The sequence below is a fragment of the Aphis gossypii genome, chromosome 2 (assembly GCF_020184175.1).
Source record: "Aphis gossypii isolate Hap1 chromosome 2, ASM2018417v2, whole genome shotgun sequence".
NCBI classification, from domain to species: domain Eukaryota; kingdom Metazoa; phylum Arthropoda; class Insecta; order Hemiptera; family Aphididae; genus Aphis; species Aphis gossypii.
The window spans coordinates 40730694-40751490 of record NC_065531.1 but is presented as its reverse complement, the minus strand read 5'-3'; the positions used below and the strand labels follow the sequence as shown (position 1 = coordinate 40751490).

Here is a 20797-nt window from a genome sequence, read left to right as displayed (position 1 = left end):
TACCTAAATTTAGATATGATTAAAAATGATTTTTTTTTTTTTTTTTAATTCACGAATTTAAATTTATATGTTCAAAACCGACATTTTTTTTCGTTTGAAGGTGAAAAAAAAACCTAGTGAATACTTTATTTATTAATATATTTTAATATCAACAATCTTACCCACTTTAATGAAAGCTTATGATGACTATTTGTAGTTCACTTCCATTTGTTAATTTCGTTCTTAAGTAACTTATGAAAATGAAACTTAAAGTTATTTTTTGTTATTACTTGTATTACAAGCAATGGAAATGAATGTTTAAAAATATATACCATATTATATACCTAAAGCGATTGTACAATACGTACTATGTCTGATAAGCTGAGATCCAATTAGTATAAATTATCATTATAAAAGATGGAACTCAATTCAGACAATTTCAAAATAATGTTTTTTTGAGAAGAGACTCAATTCGAACGCACCAAGTTATACGCCAAGTAACTATTGTCTTACTGTATCCAGAAATCTAAAATTTCTATAGATTCTATTCGAAAAATTTACATGATTTTACAGATGTATAATTTAACATAGCGATCATCTTACTACATACTGTCTACTGCTGAAAAAAATAACTATGAAATAATCGTGAATAATTATAATAATAAATATGATAAGGTATATTATTATGTCACTGTATCTGGATTTTAATAAATACGCTGTCTCCCCTTTGAATATTTATTTTTTACTCGCGTGGCATATTTTAGCGTATTTTAGATAAAATACACGTTGTCCGGCTATTACATATGTATCTATATTTATATTTTATATTAAAAAAAAAAAAAAAATTGGCCTTAACATTTAGAGATAAAAACGTATGTGACAACCATATTTTTATTATTATAATTCTAGTCATACCGCGTATTAATGTGCCTAAAACAGATTATTTCAATCAGTCGATAACATAAAACACAACTATTTGTATTTTATTAGGTATAATATATTTTTTATTATTATTTATAAAATAGTTGGCCTAAATTAATTTTATAGCACTAATAAACGAATTAAAATCCTACATATTATATACCTCTGTTTAATTATATTATAGTACCATACTGAGTCATAATATATTATGGTATATTAAAACCATTATAACAATAATAATTAATTACACGCAATTTTTATAATGAATTGTCCACGAGGATGATAGTAAAATATTTACTAATTCCTTTAATATAATACCCGAATAAAATGTATTGAAATGCTTTGTTGTGGGCTTATGGTACTTGTAATTTATTGTAAATTTTTATTTGATACGATAGATATAGTAATATACTCAAAGTTCATATACAGTATAGTATAAAGCAAATTTATGTATTTTTTAATATAAAATACCTAATGACAAATAATAATTTTATATATTATAATATACTATAACTAATATAATTAGTAGGTATCATAATATTGTAATCTACCAGGGTTTACAATATTTTAAATATTAAAAATTGGTAAAAACAAAAATGTGTTAAATTGATATTTGATTTTCGTTTGTTATACTAATCAATGTACTAATATAAATATAACTCGTGCCTCGTAAATACAGCATGTATGCAATTTATTTATATTCGATGAGTTAAATTAATAAATTATGATATTATATTTTAAATGGGAGTTATTATATACTTATCATAATTTATTGGCATACAATTATTTTTTTAACTACCTAAAAATTATTTCTATGTGTATAGACATTTTTAATAGTATTAACAACATTTTGTTTAATTTAAACATACATTTTAAAGTACCTAATTTATTAGAACAAAATGTTTTTAAAATAAAAAATCTGTTGATAGAAATTTTAATATTTTTTTTAGCGAAAAATTTTTCGATAAGATATGATAATATATATATATATATATAATATGTTATCCATATTATGTCAAACAACGGATTATCAAATTAATGGATACCATCGTTTCCTATCAGATGTTAAATAAAAATATTACTTTTTACTCAGAAAATTCGGAATCAGTTACTATTTGTTTTCATATCATGATGATTTTGCGACAAGATTATTATTTGACTAAATATCGTAATATCCTAAGATATAAAATGGTACAGCGAATAAAATATAGAAATGTCATGAAAATAATTATGATTTAATTTTATATGATAACAAAAATAGGTATAGGTATATTATTTTATAAGAGGAACACTTTAAAATGTATATTATATTCTAATTTTTGTTGAAAGTTTATTAAAAAAAAAAAAAAAAAAATTGAACTACAACTAAGTAATACTTATTAAAACACATCTAAATATAAACAGATAATAAAATTTAGTGCTAGTAGGTATGTCAAATATTAAAAAATAGTAACGCAACTTTTGATTTTTTGAATTATCATTAATAATAATATTATTATCTTTATGTACGTATATTGTTGTCCATTAAAAATTTAAATTATTATAGATAATATTATGTAATTCGCGCAATATCTGTAGTTAAACTCAGTTTTAATGACGGTAAGTTACCTAATTAAAATATATAATCGCGAGTAATATAACAATTTAATGATTCAAAACGTTTATAATAATAGTATAAATTAATAAATTCACTGTCGTTTTACTAATTTTACAACTTGTAATATAAATTATAGGAACCTATATCTATAACGCTTAAGTATATTATTGTTTCAATGTTGTAAGGATATAGAAAATATAAGGCCTAAATGAACAAACAATCTTGTTTTTATTTTGGAAGGTCCAGTTAAACGTATATAATAATATAATACAAAGGACAAGGAATAGGATTTTACGATTTCTTTTTTTATATACTTGGTGCTCTTTGTGACCCAGCGTGATCAGATTTTTTATAATATATTCTGATGCTACAGACATAATCCTATATGTTCGGCACTCCCCACTAAACTCAAAAATAAAGACTACACCTTGGGGGACGTCGTATTGCAGTGTATATAGGCATATTTTCATTTTAGAAAATGCATTGTATATATATATATATATCTTTCGGTTGTCTTATATTTCCTGTTTCGTTTTGAAAAACTGGTAAAGTAATAAATTACGAAGATAAAAACAACAAGTTAGGCCTACCTACACATACATTATACAAAACGAATCATTTCTATCAACCAATCCAACGTGGAATTATCCAAGCATTAAAATAATAAAATGTGTTTTTTATTTTTTATATATACCTATATAAGCCTACAGCATACACCTTGATATTTTATATTACCACATGCCATACCAGCCACATCGATGGTTAGGTAAGGTTTTTAAGTAAAATATAATATAGATAGTACGCACATTAGGGTTGAACAAATAAAATAATGTGCATCATTCGTACTCCAATATTATACAATAATAATAGTTTACTTATTTACTCGAACACACACTATAATATTATAATGTGTAGAAATCAAATGCTCATTTGACATTTTGGTTCAAGTATGGTGCTGTTATTATGATAATTGTATATACTATATAATTTGTATAAGTATTCGTCTGCATTTTAAATGCTGTAATGTACTTAATTAAAAGTATTCAAATAGTACTCAAATCAGTATTTTAAACACTTTTTTCTTTTTAGTTTATATTTTGTATTTTTAATTCAATCATCACGTTAAAAATCAAAAAGTAAATGAGAAATGTATGTGTAAATTTGTGTGAGACTCTATACACAAATATCCTGAATTTTCCAAAAGTGTAATTGTATAAACCTATTTTATATGAAATTTCAAATTTTTAAAAATAATTGATAGTGAATATTTGTACAACCATAATGTGTATATATTTACGACAGCATAATCATTTGAGTGACTATTTTATATTTTAACCGATAACTTAAACAATTTTACAAAAAAAAAAAATGATTCATTTATTGTTACACCAAATGATACGGTGTAAATGCCTTATGAAGTTAATGTAAAAGATAAAAATGTTAAAAAAATTCAATTCGGACGATTAATTTAAAAATTAAAACAAAATTGTATGTAAAAAAAATCGAAAGTATTTGAGTATTTGAAAATATCTATGAATACTGTTTTAAAATATTTATATTTGTATTCAAATAATTTTTTTTGACTTAACATTTAAATAATTTTAAGACTGCTTTGGATAACCAACAGATAAAATTAGAAATACACAAAAAAATTTCAGATGCGGTGAATCACGTACAAAATAATTGATAATTTTAAAATAAATTCAAACAATCATATTTCCTCCTGAGTTATGGATAGGTACATAAAAAATATTAAGTTTTTTAAATATAGACGATACAGTAGAAAAAAAATACGCGAATTTTATCTCTGTTTGAAATATTTTGACGAAGCAATAAGTGTCCTTATATTTCCTAAACATAAACATGTCACTGGATTTTTTCTATCATAATAAATACAATTACCTACAGTAAGTAAAACAGTTTTATTAAAAAAAAAGAATAAAATTATAACCTAACAGTCGATTATTAAGATAGTGTTGTTCCACACATTTTTTAAAACATAAAACACAAAATATTATAAACAGTCACGTCATGAAACATTTTTGTTTTTTTGTTTTCATAATATAACTATACTGTTGGCAAATATTATTATCATTATATAATAAAACATGGAAAATAAATAATATTTTAGTTGATGTAAAGCAAGTCTATATCCTTTACAGAGCATTCCATTCCCTACGATAAATATCTATAAATGAAAATCAATGTTTTTATCACAACGCATAATTTATAATAATGCATAATATTAAACACTACCTGTCTCGCGTCATTCGATGTTCACTTTAGTAATATTTTAACAATATTTTTACATAATATGAAACTTAAGAGTTTTACATATTTTGTGACCACTGCCAATAAAAGTTGTGAGAATTTGTTTGGAAAATCTCTTATCTTATTTCTACTGCTTGAATTCAATTAATAAAAGCAACAATTTAAACATTTATTTTTATTTTTTTTTTCTTATAAATAAAACAAAACGATTTAAGAGCGAACAAAAAGAAAGTTAACCGTTTATATTGAGAAACCAATTCGTTTTGTATATGTTTGAAATAATGACCCAACCAGAAACGTTCCGCACCGACTATTTTGTCTTACCTTAACATGAACACAATAATATCGTACTTATATATATTTATATATATAGTTAAGGATAAAAAAAAAACTGATTTAAAAAATCTTTAGGGTTAATTAATTAAATGGTAGAAATTATTTTTTTTTCTCATGGTAACACCTAACCTACTTTGGAACACTGACATTCTTATACATCCTTAAGTATCGGCATTTCATCCACAACGCATCTCACGCTCCAAGTTTAGTTATGCTGGTTATTTTTGTTTAATTCCATTCTTTGAGGTACTCATAAAATCAAATCTACTTTTAACGAGTAAACCGCACTAAAACGAATGTAATTCTATAGACTAAACCTCGTATCAACTATAAATAACGAAAATTTGAAAAACGAAAATTCAAAAAAAAAATCGGTTATACTTATTTTTATTTTAAATGTTTTAACACAACTCAACGTTGATTGAATGTAAATCTGTATAAGTATGCAAGTAAACTAAAAACAGACGGACCTCCAGAATTTTAGCGATATGATAAAGAGATTTTTTTTTTTTTAAATCATGAGGTCTGCAGAAGAACCAATTGAAATAATAATATGAAAAAAAAATTACCTAAACTAAACCTAACTCGATTTTCAAAGTAGGTACGTGAGATTGATATATTTGTAATATAATATATATATATATATATATATATTATAATATTATTAAATCGTCTTAAATATTATTTATCAAAACGCTTACCCGTGCATGCGGCCAGGTAAAGGTTGAGCGAGCTACGCGGACGATCGGAATTCGATTTCATGGCGGCGGCGGAGTTGAGTTCTTCTTGTTGTGGTTGTTGTGACCGATGGCTATGTGAAGCTTTGTCCCCGTTGGAGAGCGATACGCGAGTGCCGTCGTCCGCCGTCGGCGCTTCGCCTTCTCGGCTACCTGGGCCGGGCGAGGCCCCTTCCTCCATCAGCGTCTCTAACTCCATAGGACCGTTGAACTGCGGCCGCGCGTAACCAGACGTCTTTCTCCGGGGGGGACCGCCGCCTCCGCTCAGATTCAACCGGTGTGTCTGCTGGGGTTGCGGTCTCGGCGGTTTCCTATATACGGCAAACAATATAATTTATTAATATAAAATATAATACTTTAATAATATACACGATCACGATAAGACATAATATCGTATTGTAATGCGTAACGCGACGTAATTCCTAACCTTTAGTTGAAAATCCAAAATACGAGTCAAGGGCAATAATACGATTTTTTAAACTTGTAAATATAAACAAGTGGTGCCCCGAGTACACATTCTTAAGATTCTCAATAAGTAATTATAATTACCAAAATGTTTATAGTTTTACTTCACTAAATCCCGAGTCGAGGTGGCTACGAAAAAATGAACTATTCGTCAATGGGCATTATCTATCGCATATACGGTGGATAGTAATTACTAATTAATAATATAATATATTCGAGTAATTATAAAAACTATTAAGATTTAATGAATATTAATTTGCGTTTGGTGTGTATAAAGATTTTAATAGAATATTAATTAGTTCTACGTTAGAGGGCGAGAGTAAAAAATGTTTAGGGGTTTTCAAATAACACCTGCAGCTTCAAATTAAAATACATCTATACCAGTTTTTGAAAAAATAGTAATCTATATTTTTTTTTTTGGATCTAATTCATAAACTAACCGTACATTTTCACAAAATGTGTAAAAAGTATTTTTACATGATATAATTCTTAAAATGGTTTTGCTCTTTCTAAACTTTATTTAGTTATTTCATTAAAATTAAAAAATTAAAAATTACATTTTTTCCAAGTTACAAAAAATTTAAATATAAAATACAAAATTCCTCAGAAGTAATTATTATATCGACTTAAAAATACCGAAAATTCAAGTATACAACTTTTTCTATGTACATTTGAAGTACAAATGTTAATGAAATTGGATAAAGGAAAAATAACGATTTTAGTTGTTTTTTTGCAGTTAAAATATATTATTCCACGTGCATATAAACTCGATTTTTTTTGTTTGTCATGACGCCAATACGATATAATTTCTATATAACAAACAATAATATATGATATAATATTTTAGTAAAATATATATTATGCAATGTTAATGGAAAACATAAGTCGATCATACTGAATCATATTAATATCAATATAAATAAATTACAAAATATCCTTAAAAATGTAAGTCATTTTAATGGTTAAATTTAATTCTAGTGACAAATTGTTGCTTCGTGATCGGAAACGGTGTGTTGGAAGAAATACACTCTAATAAAACATACTATACATATAGCAGAGCAATTTCACAGATTTTATTATTTGGAAAAGTACAGATGAGGCAGCTATTTGATTAGATTTTCGACGTAGACTTATAAAATTATACGCAGCAACACACTTCATCGATTGGTAGTGTATAAGTATATATACTATTTATATATAAATTTATAATAGCACAGCACATGCCACGTGTATGTTATAGGCATATACACATCACACATACTATAAATAAATGTTATTTGAAGTTTAGTAAAATTTCGTGTCAACGCTCGTTTGGAGCCGTACTGTTTATTTTGTGAACAATGATATTATAATACATAAATATGATGCCTAGTATAATATTATACCTTCCCACAAACACTCCTCGATGATAATGAAAATACCTAGGAAAACACTGTATTCACATATTATAAATAAAATGTTTTACAAACAACAATAATTTATAAGATATATTTACATACAAGTAATACATGTGCCGCTAAATATGAGTAAACTTTAAAAACGCAAAAAATAAATTGTTAAAATAACTTAATAGACAAAAATAAATATTTTTTTAAGTACATTTACACTTAAATACCCTTAAAATATCATACCGTACAATTTCTACTAAAATATAGTACCTATAAAGTTATTTCTTAACAGAAAACTTAAGTTTAAAAAATCTACTAGTATTTATATTATTTTATATTTTTATTTTTCAAATAAGTTCATAAAACTGCAACAACTATTTCAATCGTGTTTTAATTATGTCGGAGTATGCGACATGTTTCAGATGTCATTAATTAAAGGACTAGTCATGAATAAATCGGACGTAACCCATTCGGTTCCCGTTTACAAAAAGGTCAATTTCCCAATGGCTCTGGATTTAACAACACAAATTCATTTTTATTTTATACAGACTTAAAACTGTCTTAAAAGAGGGTGGGTAAACTAAGTAGATAAATTATAATAATTATATACATAGAAAAATCATATATTATTGTGAATTTATTAATACATAGAAATTTAGGTTTATTGACATGGCTTTGAGCTTTGATTTAATTTTTAATATTTTTCATCTGGAGCTGTTAAGGAATTTACCAGTTCGTTAAACTTTTTTTTGAAAGCCATCTGGAATCCGTCAAATACATCGGATCAATTCACAAGGTATTAATTTCACATGCCTACGTGAACAACTTATTTCTGTATCTATTTGTACCGTTTTCCATGAGAAAAAATGTATTATTTTTATTTAATAAAAATAAATGAAGTAAATGGAGGAATTTTAAATCTGCATTTTTTATCGCCGTTGATCATTATACTTTACCTATGGCTCGCAAGTTATGATTGAAGAGTATAAGTACATTAATAAAATGACTTTTGGCTGGTTAACTATTTAGAAAATGTTGAGAGTGAAAATCATAATACAGTAGAAGCCGCTTTTTAGGAGCACGGATAATTGGTACAATCGCGTTATTGAAACAATAGGCGAAGATACACCGGTTATCTGGCGATATTCGATGTACTTTGATCTTATCTTTTCTATTGTAACGTTTATTTTTACTGAACTTTATCGTAAGTACAATACTTATACTTATAAGAATGCTCTTTCTGTAGGCACGTATCGTTTGTAATTCAGCTTCGGCGTACGTAATACGTAATAACGATTAACCGTCTTTCTTGGTTAACCGTCAGGTCACACTTACACGGACTACTTGTGTATTGTAGTAAAATCGTATAACCTTGTATATGTAAGTATGTATGTAAATTGAAAAAAATAAAAAATAATAATAATGTACCAATAATAGGTAATATTTCCCAACTATATCAATATGCGTGTTATAATTATTAAACAAATTATAAAAAATACGTATGTATGTTTAAAAAAATGTTTGTTGCCGGCTTAACCGTCTTTTCGATTATCCGTCAAAGCTCTGGTCCCGAGACTTATTGGAGTTATCTAATCGATTTAATCTATTTACTAATCGCCTATTATTAGAAACAATCGATTAATTGACACATTTCACCTTGGTCCCAAAGTGTTTCTAATAATAAGCGGCTTCTATACTGTCCATAACAAAATAAAATAAACGTAGAAACACACAGATAATATAATTATATTGCTTAATATTATTGTGCTCATACAATACTCTGGTTTGCTAAACAGTTCTAGCAAACTGTAAAATATCTCGGTTACCAATATCGTATTTATGGTATATTGTGATTGACAGCTACGTCGTCTGTCGTTTCGCGTGTCTTCAATCGTATTCTAATTTTTAAATTGATTAATACAAACAATGTCGTTAACCGACATTTTTATGTAATCGTTTAGCGTTCTATACTTAAAACCACAGAATACCGAAATATTCTAATATGATAACGACATTTTGAGCTTTGAAGATACAAATAAGTAATTCGATGAACATAATAAATATATTATGTTTGATCGTACGGCGAATTAAGTTAACAGCAGTGCTGGCTAATAAATAGGGACGATTGCAGTCATTGACTTAGAAAATACAAAGTTAAGACGATATCGGGTTTTGGTGCTCGTCACTTCTGCAAATCAAGCGACAGTACATACCTATAACATAATAGAGATACGTATATAAAATACGTGTAAATTTAAGGGAACACTACAATTTTCGCTTCACATCTCCCAGCTTTGAAACAGTCGGAACAATATTTAATACTCGCCAATCGACGCGGTGTACATTTTTTATCGTCATTATTATTACTATACCATTAACGCGGATACCGGAAAACCGTGACGCTAACACAACATTATATAACACTTGTAAACTGCATCGTATACGTCGTCGTACGGTTATGGAACTCGTAAATCGTAATGGACAACGATAATGATTGTAACGCTATATTGCACATGCGCTGGACAGGTTAAGTGCGCGAGGCCATGGAATTCCGCGAATCTCCGATGCGTGTTTTGGCAGATCGGCCATATATTTTTAACGCGGATGCAGTCGATCGGTCGGAGATCTCAGTAAAACAACGACGTCGGAAAAGCCCGACGCAAACGTTTCCTCACGTATTTCACGTATTTTGCGCGTAATTAACTGTACATTATATTGTTATAATTATATTTCATATCGCGGTTTGATCGCTTTATCGTCGCTCACATAACTGGGTATTGTAATTGTTGGAATATCAATGAAAATCGTGTGGAATTACACGTAAGCTGCAGTCCATTACGTCACCGCAAACGACACGTATTAGGTACTCGTTTGCCATGTAAATTTACTTAGAAATTTCGGAAATTTCTGACCGTTCGAGTTTTTATGGAGAATAACTGTAGCTCTTCGATATTTCCACGCATACGTCAAAACAAATCAACAAATAGTACGTCACTTAAACGAGCGGCAAAGGAAAATTGCTTCTCAAATTTCGAATATAATTTATTTCAAACACAATAACTACCTAATGACTTGGTGGTTGGTGTTGTGGCTCAATTGGAAATGTTATTGTCAAGACGTGACATAGGTCCTATAATCGTACGGTCGTTTCTTAGCCACGTCTCTTCGATGGCATTTTGTATTCAGACGTAAAACGGAACGATACCGATTTTTTGTCATTCAAATTAAAATACTGTAGCTACGATATTGATTTTTCGGAGATATAACTAAAACGTGTCTTTAATACGCGCATTTACCGATAAATTAATAAATTGTAAAGTTAATTAGTATTATTGCTCAATAGATATTTTGTACAGAGATTAAAATTCCGTTTCAATAACAATTAAAATGGTTTTTTTATTCATTTATTACGCGTAGGTTTAACTTTAAGTCAACACGGTTATTATATTACTTTATTTTTTTCAAACTTATTTAAATATTTACTACCGATAACAATTTCGTAAATTATCGTTAGATTAGTTATTTTATATTAAAGATATCGCAGATACAACGCGCGACATATCATTAAATAATTTATGTATTTAATAACTAATAATGAATGCTGATTGCAAGAAATTTACTACAAGATTGTATATTAAGATATTATATGTAATGTGTATACTGCAAGTAAACAGAGCATTCCCACAATGTTTGTCTCCGTCAAAAGCTTTAAGCTAAAAACACATTTATGCATGGCAATTGAACTAGGTACCTACTTCATTATAATTTCTATTTTTCGTACATATTAAAATTTTATAAAATAATTAAGTTATTTACGATAAGCTATGACTTATTTGAATTGCTATCATAAAATAACAATAAAATAATCAAATTATTGTATAACAGGTAGATTAATACGTAATTTGAATGTTCATAAGTTTTGAGTAACCAAGGAATGTGTATCAGTTGTATTGGCATTGATATTTATTTTTGTAGTTTAGTTTTTTAAAAAATTCTTCACAAATGTTGATATGGTACCTTTATAAAATTTATGTAAATGTGAACAATACGAGAAAGAAAGGGAAATTTGTACAGGTCACTTACTGATGTGACGCTCAACAATTTTTCCAAGCTCAATCAAAATCTATTTACAACGGCCGAACATATTTAAAGTAATGGTATAGCAAGAACATGTGTAGCTCTTACAGATCAGATCAGTAGCAAATTTTAATGCAAAGATTTATCAGATTGATATATATTATATAACTTAAGAGGACGCCACAACCGCATGTGTTGTATCCATCTTACATACATGATACAGTGTAGCAAATTTTCATTCAGCGGAATCAATTTTATGCTGTTAACTTTAATGTTAATATTATGACTTATGAGTTGTATAGTTATGTCAAATATTTAAACTTTAAAATGTTCATAATTCATTTAAAAATTAAAGTATCAATGACAGTCTTCAAGATGCTCAAGATAATATTATCACCTTTAAGTTTGATAATAGGTAAACTGACTTCAATATTAAAGCCAATAGCATAAAATTGATTCCACCAAATGAAAATTTGCTATGCTGTATATAATAATATAAAATAGAGACCATACATAGGTACGAGTGTAGCGTCCTCTTAAACGTGAAACAAATGTATCTGTCGATTAAATGTTGCATAATTGTTTCGACAAATCGGATATTAGTAGATGAAGCAAGTATCGGTCATAATATCAATAATAAAGATCAGTGAAAAATAAACAATCATATTATACAACCCTATGGCCTTTACGCGATCATCTCTAAAAAGTGTCTATTATGTATCTGATGAAGTGAAAGACTAGCATAAATCCACATGTGTTTACTTGGTCTTACAAACAAATAAAATTGCAAATTGTACGTTTTAAATAATTCATTTTACTTTGCTATGTTATAATATTAGAATAAATCATTCTAGAGAGGTTAAAAGAATAAATATTGGCCACTGAATCTCATAAGTTATTTCATTAGTTTATTACATTTTAGTTTTAAACGTAGTATTAAAATTTATAATTTATAAGTATTTTAAAATTGTAAATTCATAACAGAATTAAAATATGGATTATTCAGAACGTACAATTGTCTATATTGTCTATTTGTTAGATAGAGATGGGCGACAATGTATGCGGGTGAAGCGTCCTCTTAAGGAAATTGTAAATAAATAAATAACCTTATACATTAAACATAATCTTTAATGTATTATGCAGAAGAACTAAAAATATGAAATCGATGTTTATTACAATATTATAAGCCGGGCAAAGTCACTTTTTTGTATTGTAGCTATCTATTGTACCTTGGCACTGAGTAATAATTCACTATAATAATATATATGTTAAATTTGAATTCAAGGATAAATCACAGAATATTGGAAATAATTTTGAGGGGAGATGGTCTGTCAGCCTATATATTTAATCATATATTTATATTGCTATTCGTGACTTGAACTAATTTTTACAAAAACAAATTGCATACTACGTATAGGTATTACGTACTTTATAATAATATTAATAATTAATCTAATATTATTTCATAAGCCAAAACTAATATGTACCGTACAACTGTGTTAATAAGTTCGTACTTCGTATAATATAAATAGATGAAAATTAATCTTAAACGATTTTGAAAATGTCATTATGTACAGTAAATAATAATAAACATATAATGATAAAAAGTTCCAAGTTCTTTGTATGAATAATATTTTTAAAAAAAATTTTCGTTTAAATTTCCAATTCCATAAGTACTAACACTACCAATTATTATAGTCTTCAGATCCAATTAGCTACCAAAAACCACTCTGAAATTTAAATATTGAAACATTTACTTCATTAAAAAATGTCTGATTTCACAAATATATAAATACATTATGTAAAACCAATACATTAATCTCGTTGCTAATAATCTAAAAATAAATATTTTAAAGTTTTTTTTGCACTATATGATACATAAAAATCGATGAATTGCATTTGAAATGCAATATGCACCATAAAATTTAAATATTTACCATCACTTGAAACTATATTACCTCTTATCATCTAATGACTGTAGTAAAATATTATAGAAACAAAAACCCCCTTCATATTTTATTTTTATGTGGCTTTCAAAAACATGATAACGTATTTTTGGACGATTGTATATTTTAATATAATAGAGAGTGTAAGATAAACAGTAAATACCAAAAAGAAAACTCATAAACTTCTCGAAAATACACCAATTAATCATTATTGCTCATTCTTATCTTAACTATTGGCTATTTTAAGAAACAGATTATTTTTTAAGCTTTTTATAAGCTTTCATATTATGTATAGGCAATATAATATATAGGTAATATACATTAACATTAAGACAGCATGTAAAACACTAACGAGTTTAAATTGACTCAATATAAAAATAGAGCAAAAATTAAAATATTAGAAAAATATACCTTCTATAATATTATAATATAGATAATAATTACCTACTATGCTTTTTATAAATAAAAAATATTTTTCCGTACAAATATTATATTATTGTAATTTAGTTCAATATTTTTTTATTAATATATATAATATGAGGAGCCTACTTTACTAGTTACAACCGCAAAATATTTTATAACTATTAATTATGAAGTGAATCATAGCTTATTGAGCAAATTTTAGAAACATAATTATTAATTATACATCAATTATATCAAGAGAAATGGTTCCTTTTTTTAATATTCAAAAATTTATAAAAATATATATTTTAGAGATATGTATTGAATATCAAAAACAATTATAATTTTATAGGTAATTATATAATTTATACCTATTATTTGCATAATTATAAGTATAATATAACATACGTCATAACTATATGGATACTACATGTACTTTTATATGTATACTATAAACTACTTAAAAACTTTAAGCGCAATAACATTTTTGAAAAATTATCAATCGTGTAAATTTATTATTATGACAACGAGCTGAACTTCGCCAAATAAAACCTTACAACATCGTAACCATTCATAAACTTAAACTTATTTTAAAGTGTGTAATAAAAACACCATAAAATAATTAGTGTTAAAAAGCAAACAATATTATATAATTACAAGAGTAAAATAAAAAGAAATTGAAGTTCGTTGATGATTTTTTTTTAACGACATGAGTCTACGACGTATTATGACTATAAATAAACTTGTAACCAAGAAGCATATAATATTAATAATTACAAAATAAATTTAAAACTCGATGCACGTGATCTGTTTACTATTATATACATATAATATACGGAGGTAATGAATCATTATTTTGTTTTATCTCAATGTGGTGAATTATTTATAAATGCGAATACGATCTTGGTAATTTTTAATTTAATTCATTGTCATTTGTGTGTGTGTGCATAGATGTATAGTGAATTCTAAACTCTAATACAATTGATTCGAATGAAATGCGATTAAAATTTGAATTACATTAATTCTATAACTGAACAACAATTATATACTGTCACAATTGAACCTCATTGATTATTGCTCGATCGCCACTATAATACGTTTATTATAATATTATGCACTGTAATTGATTATACAGCGGAAGAATATCGCTGATCGAACACTAAAACATCTATAACGAAAAACGCAGAGTAAAACACCTATAGCGTATTGGTAGATGGTAAAAACTCTTTCCTAGCGTGTTTTACTTTGATAAACAAGGATTCCTTCCTATTTTTTGTATCGATGTTTGTCTGAGGCATATTATCATACTTCGTTTTTATAAATATTTTTAAAAACTATTTTTTTGCCAATTGAAAAATTATTGTTTACTAATTATAAATGTATAATGTTAAAAAAGTTAAAACTCTAAAAAACATTGTCACCCCTCTTCACCGATTAATCTCATACAATAAAAATACAATAAATATTAAATCGACAACTGAATATTCAGTAAATTACACACACAATACCTAAATTCAAAACAATATACATAATAAATATACTATTATTATTATTATTATTGTTGTAACATAAAATATTATAATTCGTAAAAACAAATTTCGAATGTAATACGCGTAGCACAACTATAACATGTCTACAAAATAAATGTTTTAAAGATATGTAGTAAATATGAGCTGGATTTTAATACATATATTATAATAGTATACTACTCAAAGAGAACAAACGAATTTAATTTATCATTTCAATCGTCATATTATAGAAACGTTTTGCGAGGAATTAATTTTGCTTTGGACAAGCCACAGACACCAGATATATATATTATAATATACCGTGATGTTTCGTGTAATCGCGTTCGTGTACATATATTATACATATTATCCATATTATCGACACTATTTTGCATAAAGAAACTTAAGAACCAACAAGTATAAGTATGTTATGTATGTGTATTTACTTTTCTCTGTAGTTTACGTATTATCTTAAATCTAGTAGGCACTCGCCAAGAATTGTACAACTTGTTGTCGTTGTTGTTGTTGTTGTATTAGGCTGTATGTTGTTGTGTCATAAATCGTACTATTATTATTTGTTTATGTTTATATATTATTATGAATTATGATAATAAATATTAAATATGCATTATTTACAAGTTATATTTAGTTATGATATAACGAAACATAGATAGGTAGTCCGTGCAATATTTTAGATTATGATATCTACTATTATACTTATAAAACTTAGTTTTGATAACTATAGGGACTATAGGGGAATTATTTTTTTACATTTTTAAAGTTGGTTAATTCTTTTATTTATTTTAAATTCGAAGGGTGCTTTTGTTGTTTATTTACAGTGTAACCTATTCAAAATTTAGATGTTTTGGTAAAACAATGTTTACAGCAGGGAATGATATTTTTTTATAAATTTATAACTCATTGTTTACCTACTCTTTCCTCAAATCAACGTCTGTAGATTATTAATTTATAAAAGAAAATCGAAGTTAAATTTTAAATATTTTGTACATACTATTAAATCGTTAATAAATTATAAGGTTTTGTGTTTTAAAGTTTAATTATTGAACTCTGAAATAGATTATAAAACTTATATTATGATACAGGTGCGTAATCTAAGCAAATATAACAATATATGATAATATAGAATAGGTAGGTCTTATCCTTGAATTACTAAGCTTAGTAAAATTATTTACGATAAATTTGTAATCTTATTGAATAAATATGTAGTAAAAACTTGCTTAATAAACAATAGCCAATATCTAAAATTGGAGTAATAAAAAAAAAAATACAAAATAATGAAGTCATTTATGATTTATCCGTAATTCCAATTTAAACAATTATTGAAAAAAATAACTACCTAACTGATTTTTCAAATTCTTCTAGTCGTGTTAAAATAAAATATAGAATTTAAAATTGAATATATTAATCTATAAAATGTTTTCAGTCCTTCAAAAATGACTGAAACTGGGAATTATTAAATATTGAAAACACATTTAAACATAATTACTATACATCCTTATAAATATCGAGTAACAAATATTCGGTAAAAATATAAAATAAATAATCCAACCTAAGATCGAATGCAATTATTTGTGTAAATCCTTTATGAATTTTGGTAAAATTCAAATAACATACCAAAAATACCATTTTTCCAATCCAGAAATGTATAAGAATATGATAAAACCTTAGAGAGTATATTGCCGGGTGTGAGTTTATGACTGAAAAAGTGAAAACACGAGTACCTATCGATATTATATTAAATGATGCATATTAAAATAATATGTGGTTATAAAAACCAATAGATTCCGTGCGTAACTCTGCGAAGAATAAAATGAAATAAGAGCCATACCAGTGCAGCAATATTTATTAACATAATTATTGATATTAGTATAATTATAAAAATTATTGCCTTTAAATTATAATGATATTGACGTCAAACGTGTGTGATAACAATTTATTGTAAGTACATAATATTATATAAACATTACGGTGTAATGCCTGAACGATTGCAAAAAACCGGCCAATCAACACACGTTTTTAGTTATCGCGAATAATTTTTATAGCAGACGAAGACCGCGACAATACTGCTATACCATCTCCGAGTTAAAAACAAGTTACACATATAAATTAAAAACTATAATATACTATGATATCATTCGCGCACAACCCGCGTACGAATAATATTATCATAATATGTAATTGAAATCCCAACACGAACGGTATAGAAGGACCAGTGCCCCTGCAGTGGCGTGGTAAGTGATATTCTTACTACAGGCAAAACGATATATATTATGTTTATCTTAATTTTATACTTTTATCATAATATATTAAGTTTATGTTTCTTCATTATGTTAAGTATATGAGTATTCGACCTATGACATTGTAGATTGACAATAATTATAGACTAAACATTAGAACGTATTAATAAGTAATAATTATGACAGCCAATAATTTATCGATTTCAGTAGTTGCACAAAAAAATAGAACGTGGACATCACACTAAATTGTTTTTTCTATAACATCGCGCACTGGTGACCGCTAAGACATTATATAATATATTATATGCGTTATACTGCCACTAGTCCGTTTTCACATCGTTATTCACTGGAATGCATTAGTGTCGTACAGATTTAAACGACGTGCTCGTTTCCCTAAATTCGAATCTAGTCGGGTTGAGAAATTCGGAATAGGCGCCGGGGTGGTAAACGTGGAACGACAATTTGGATTTTGTTCAATAGGCCCCTCGAGTATTCCTCTACGACGACGATGACGGCAACGCCCGACTGTAGACGACCGTCAAATGCAAATTATTAATGCCATTAAAACAGCATAACGTGCAGTCAGAGTAGTTGGACGATTGTCACATGACTTACGACGTCCGTGGACATAAACTATATAGATGCGATGAGTATACGACTATAAAGACTTCCTTTATTGCTATAAAATTATTCGATAAACATTTTTTTTCTCGGTTCCGTCAATTTGCAACTCTCCATTATAATTTATGCAGAGTTATAAATACTTAGAAATTACTACCGACCGAAATAACAATATTACATATGACGAAGACAAACTACTATACATTAAACCATTTAAAGTACCATTTGTACTATTCAGTACAATCTTAAAATTAAATAATAATTTTTTAACCTGCACCGAGTCTGCCCAATAACAAGCACAAGATTATTAGAATATTATTATAAGTACACGTGGTTTCGCGCGTCGAAAATCCTCGTATATACCTATAACCAAACACCGGCTGTTCAATTAATACAGGTAGTATATATCATTATTCAATATGATCGTAGCGTTATAAGAGATAACAAATTTTGTATTAAAACTTACGGTGATGAAAAGGCGACGTCGACGAACGGGCGTTATGGCAAAAAATGTAAATTAATATAATCGGTGTGTGTAGTAGTAGTTATACGCCAATATGATTGTTTCGATTCACTTTTATTTTGAAATGTCGGAATGCGCGAGCGGGAAAAAAACCCGACACCGTATAATACTATATAGGTAATAATAAGTATATAGCTGCAACCGATATCGGTGTGATGTTCGGGCTGACATTGAGAAGGGGGCTTGGCGCCGCGACCACTGCCGAGACAGACAATATTCTGACCCCACCGGTTCACCCTATACGGTATGAAAACGCGCGCGCACACGCGCACATGCGCGAGCATTTTCGAGTAAATGCCCCCACCACGGTTGTGCGTTCGTGGGCCATTTCGAATTTGTCGTTATCATAATAATACGCTGATAACGTTATGATATGATAATAATATAATAATTAATGTATAACGATTTCGGCTTACCTGTTGCAAACAGACTATTCGCGGCTGCTGCTGCAATAGACGACGGCGACCGGAAGACAAGGGTCAAGGAGAGGAAACGCGCGTACGACTCGTAAAAAATAATAATATTTTTATATCGATAACCGCGAATATTGCGAACGCCGTCCGGATCAAACGCGGGCGCTCGATGACTGCGGAACTCTGCAGAGAGGCACTCGTGCGCGATGGTACAATAAATCAGTAGGTATTACGATAAAACGTGTAGGTGAGGTATGCGGTTGTATGCACAACGAGTATATGGTTACTCGAACACGTGTTTTGCGTTCCGCCAGACCGCTGAAAATGTGTGTAAAACGTATAATATATATAATATTTCAACGACACGTCGACTTGTTTGCAACGAAAATCCGTTACGTGGAATTGATACGGTTAAGTCAATAATAATCGATGTAGAACCCCACACTGGATACATCGGAGTGTAATTAACGAAAGGCTGGAGTGACGTGCTTCTTCGAAGTCTGATATTGTTTTTTTTTTTTTTCGAATTTGCATGGATACGAACTTGACGGTGCACGACAACAAACGTCGTTTCGAACTTTTCGAACGCCCCCAATAGTTCAATACTTTAATGGGTGCGTTACCGCTGGAGTCGCAGAACTAAAACGTTCGCTCGTTTAATGTGGTAATCAAAAGCGATTTGTGATCGCGTATTTGAATCTATATAGTAACTCTATTTTTGAAAAGGAATAACTACAATACATGTGACGTTATATGTATGGCGAGCGCATTATTAAAAACAATATTTATATTCTGGCTACTTAAAACTCAAAAGCCGAATCACAATCATAACTCTGTTTTTTTGCCGCGGTCAAAATAGTCCTCAATTTTTTTCACTTATCTACGTTGTCTTTAAAATTATATAATTCACCGAGTTCTATGATCAACGATGGGATCATATGACGTGTGTTATATGAGTTTTACTTAATAATAAATTGAAATCGCATAAGAACCAAAATAAATATTAAAAAAAAAAAATTTGATTTGTCCCGTTTATAAAAATATATTAATAAAATAATAATTTATTAAACTATTAGTATAGCACATAACGCCTTCCACCCAATCGCTACTCTACCTAATATACACGGCAACAATTGTAATTGTCGACACGTACACCAATTGATTTATAGCATAATAATATAATGAACTACATATTTTATATTATTTTATACTTAATAATAATAAAACTAGTGTATATAAAGAAAATCTAGAAACATTTGAATTCTTTATATGAGATATGTTTAGTTGAAATTGATCATTCAACTTCTTTGAATTTTATTTTAAAATTGAAGAGTTAAAATAATCATATAACAAGA

At 27.8% G+C, this 20797-nt stretch overlaps 1 protein-coding gene across 3 annotated transcripts in view; it reads right to left on the bottom strand.

Annotated features, from left to right (window-relative positions):
- The window catches only part of LOC114120328 (facilitated trehalose transporter Tret1), a 44335-nt gene that overhangs the window by 8660 nt on the left and 14878 nt on the right, over positions 1-20797 (bottom strand). For 2 of the 3 annotated variants that reach the window (XM_027982209.2, XM_027982217.2), the window contains exon 2: positions 5806-6152. In XM_027982209.2, the coding sequence (XP_027838010.1) occupies positions 5806-6152 (347 nt within the window). Of the gene's footprint in view, positions 1-5805; positions 6153-18972; positions 19208-20797 lie in introns of those variants that run through there. The other variant, XM_027982202.2, reaches the window with a different exon arrangement.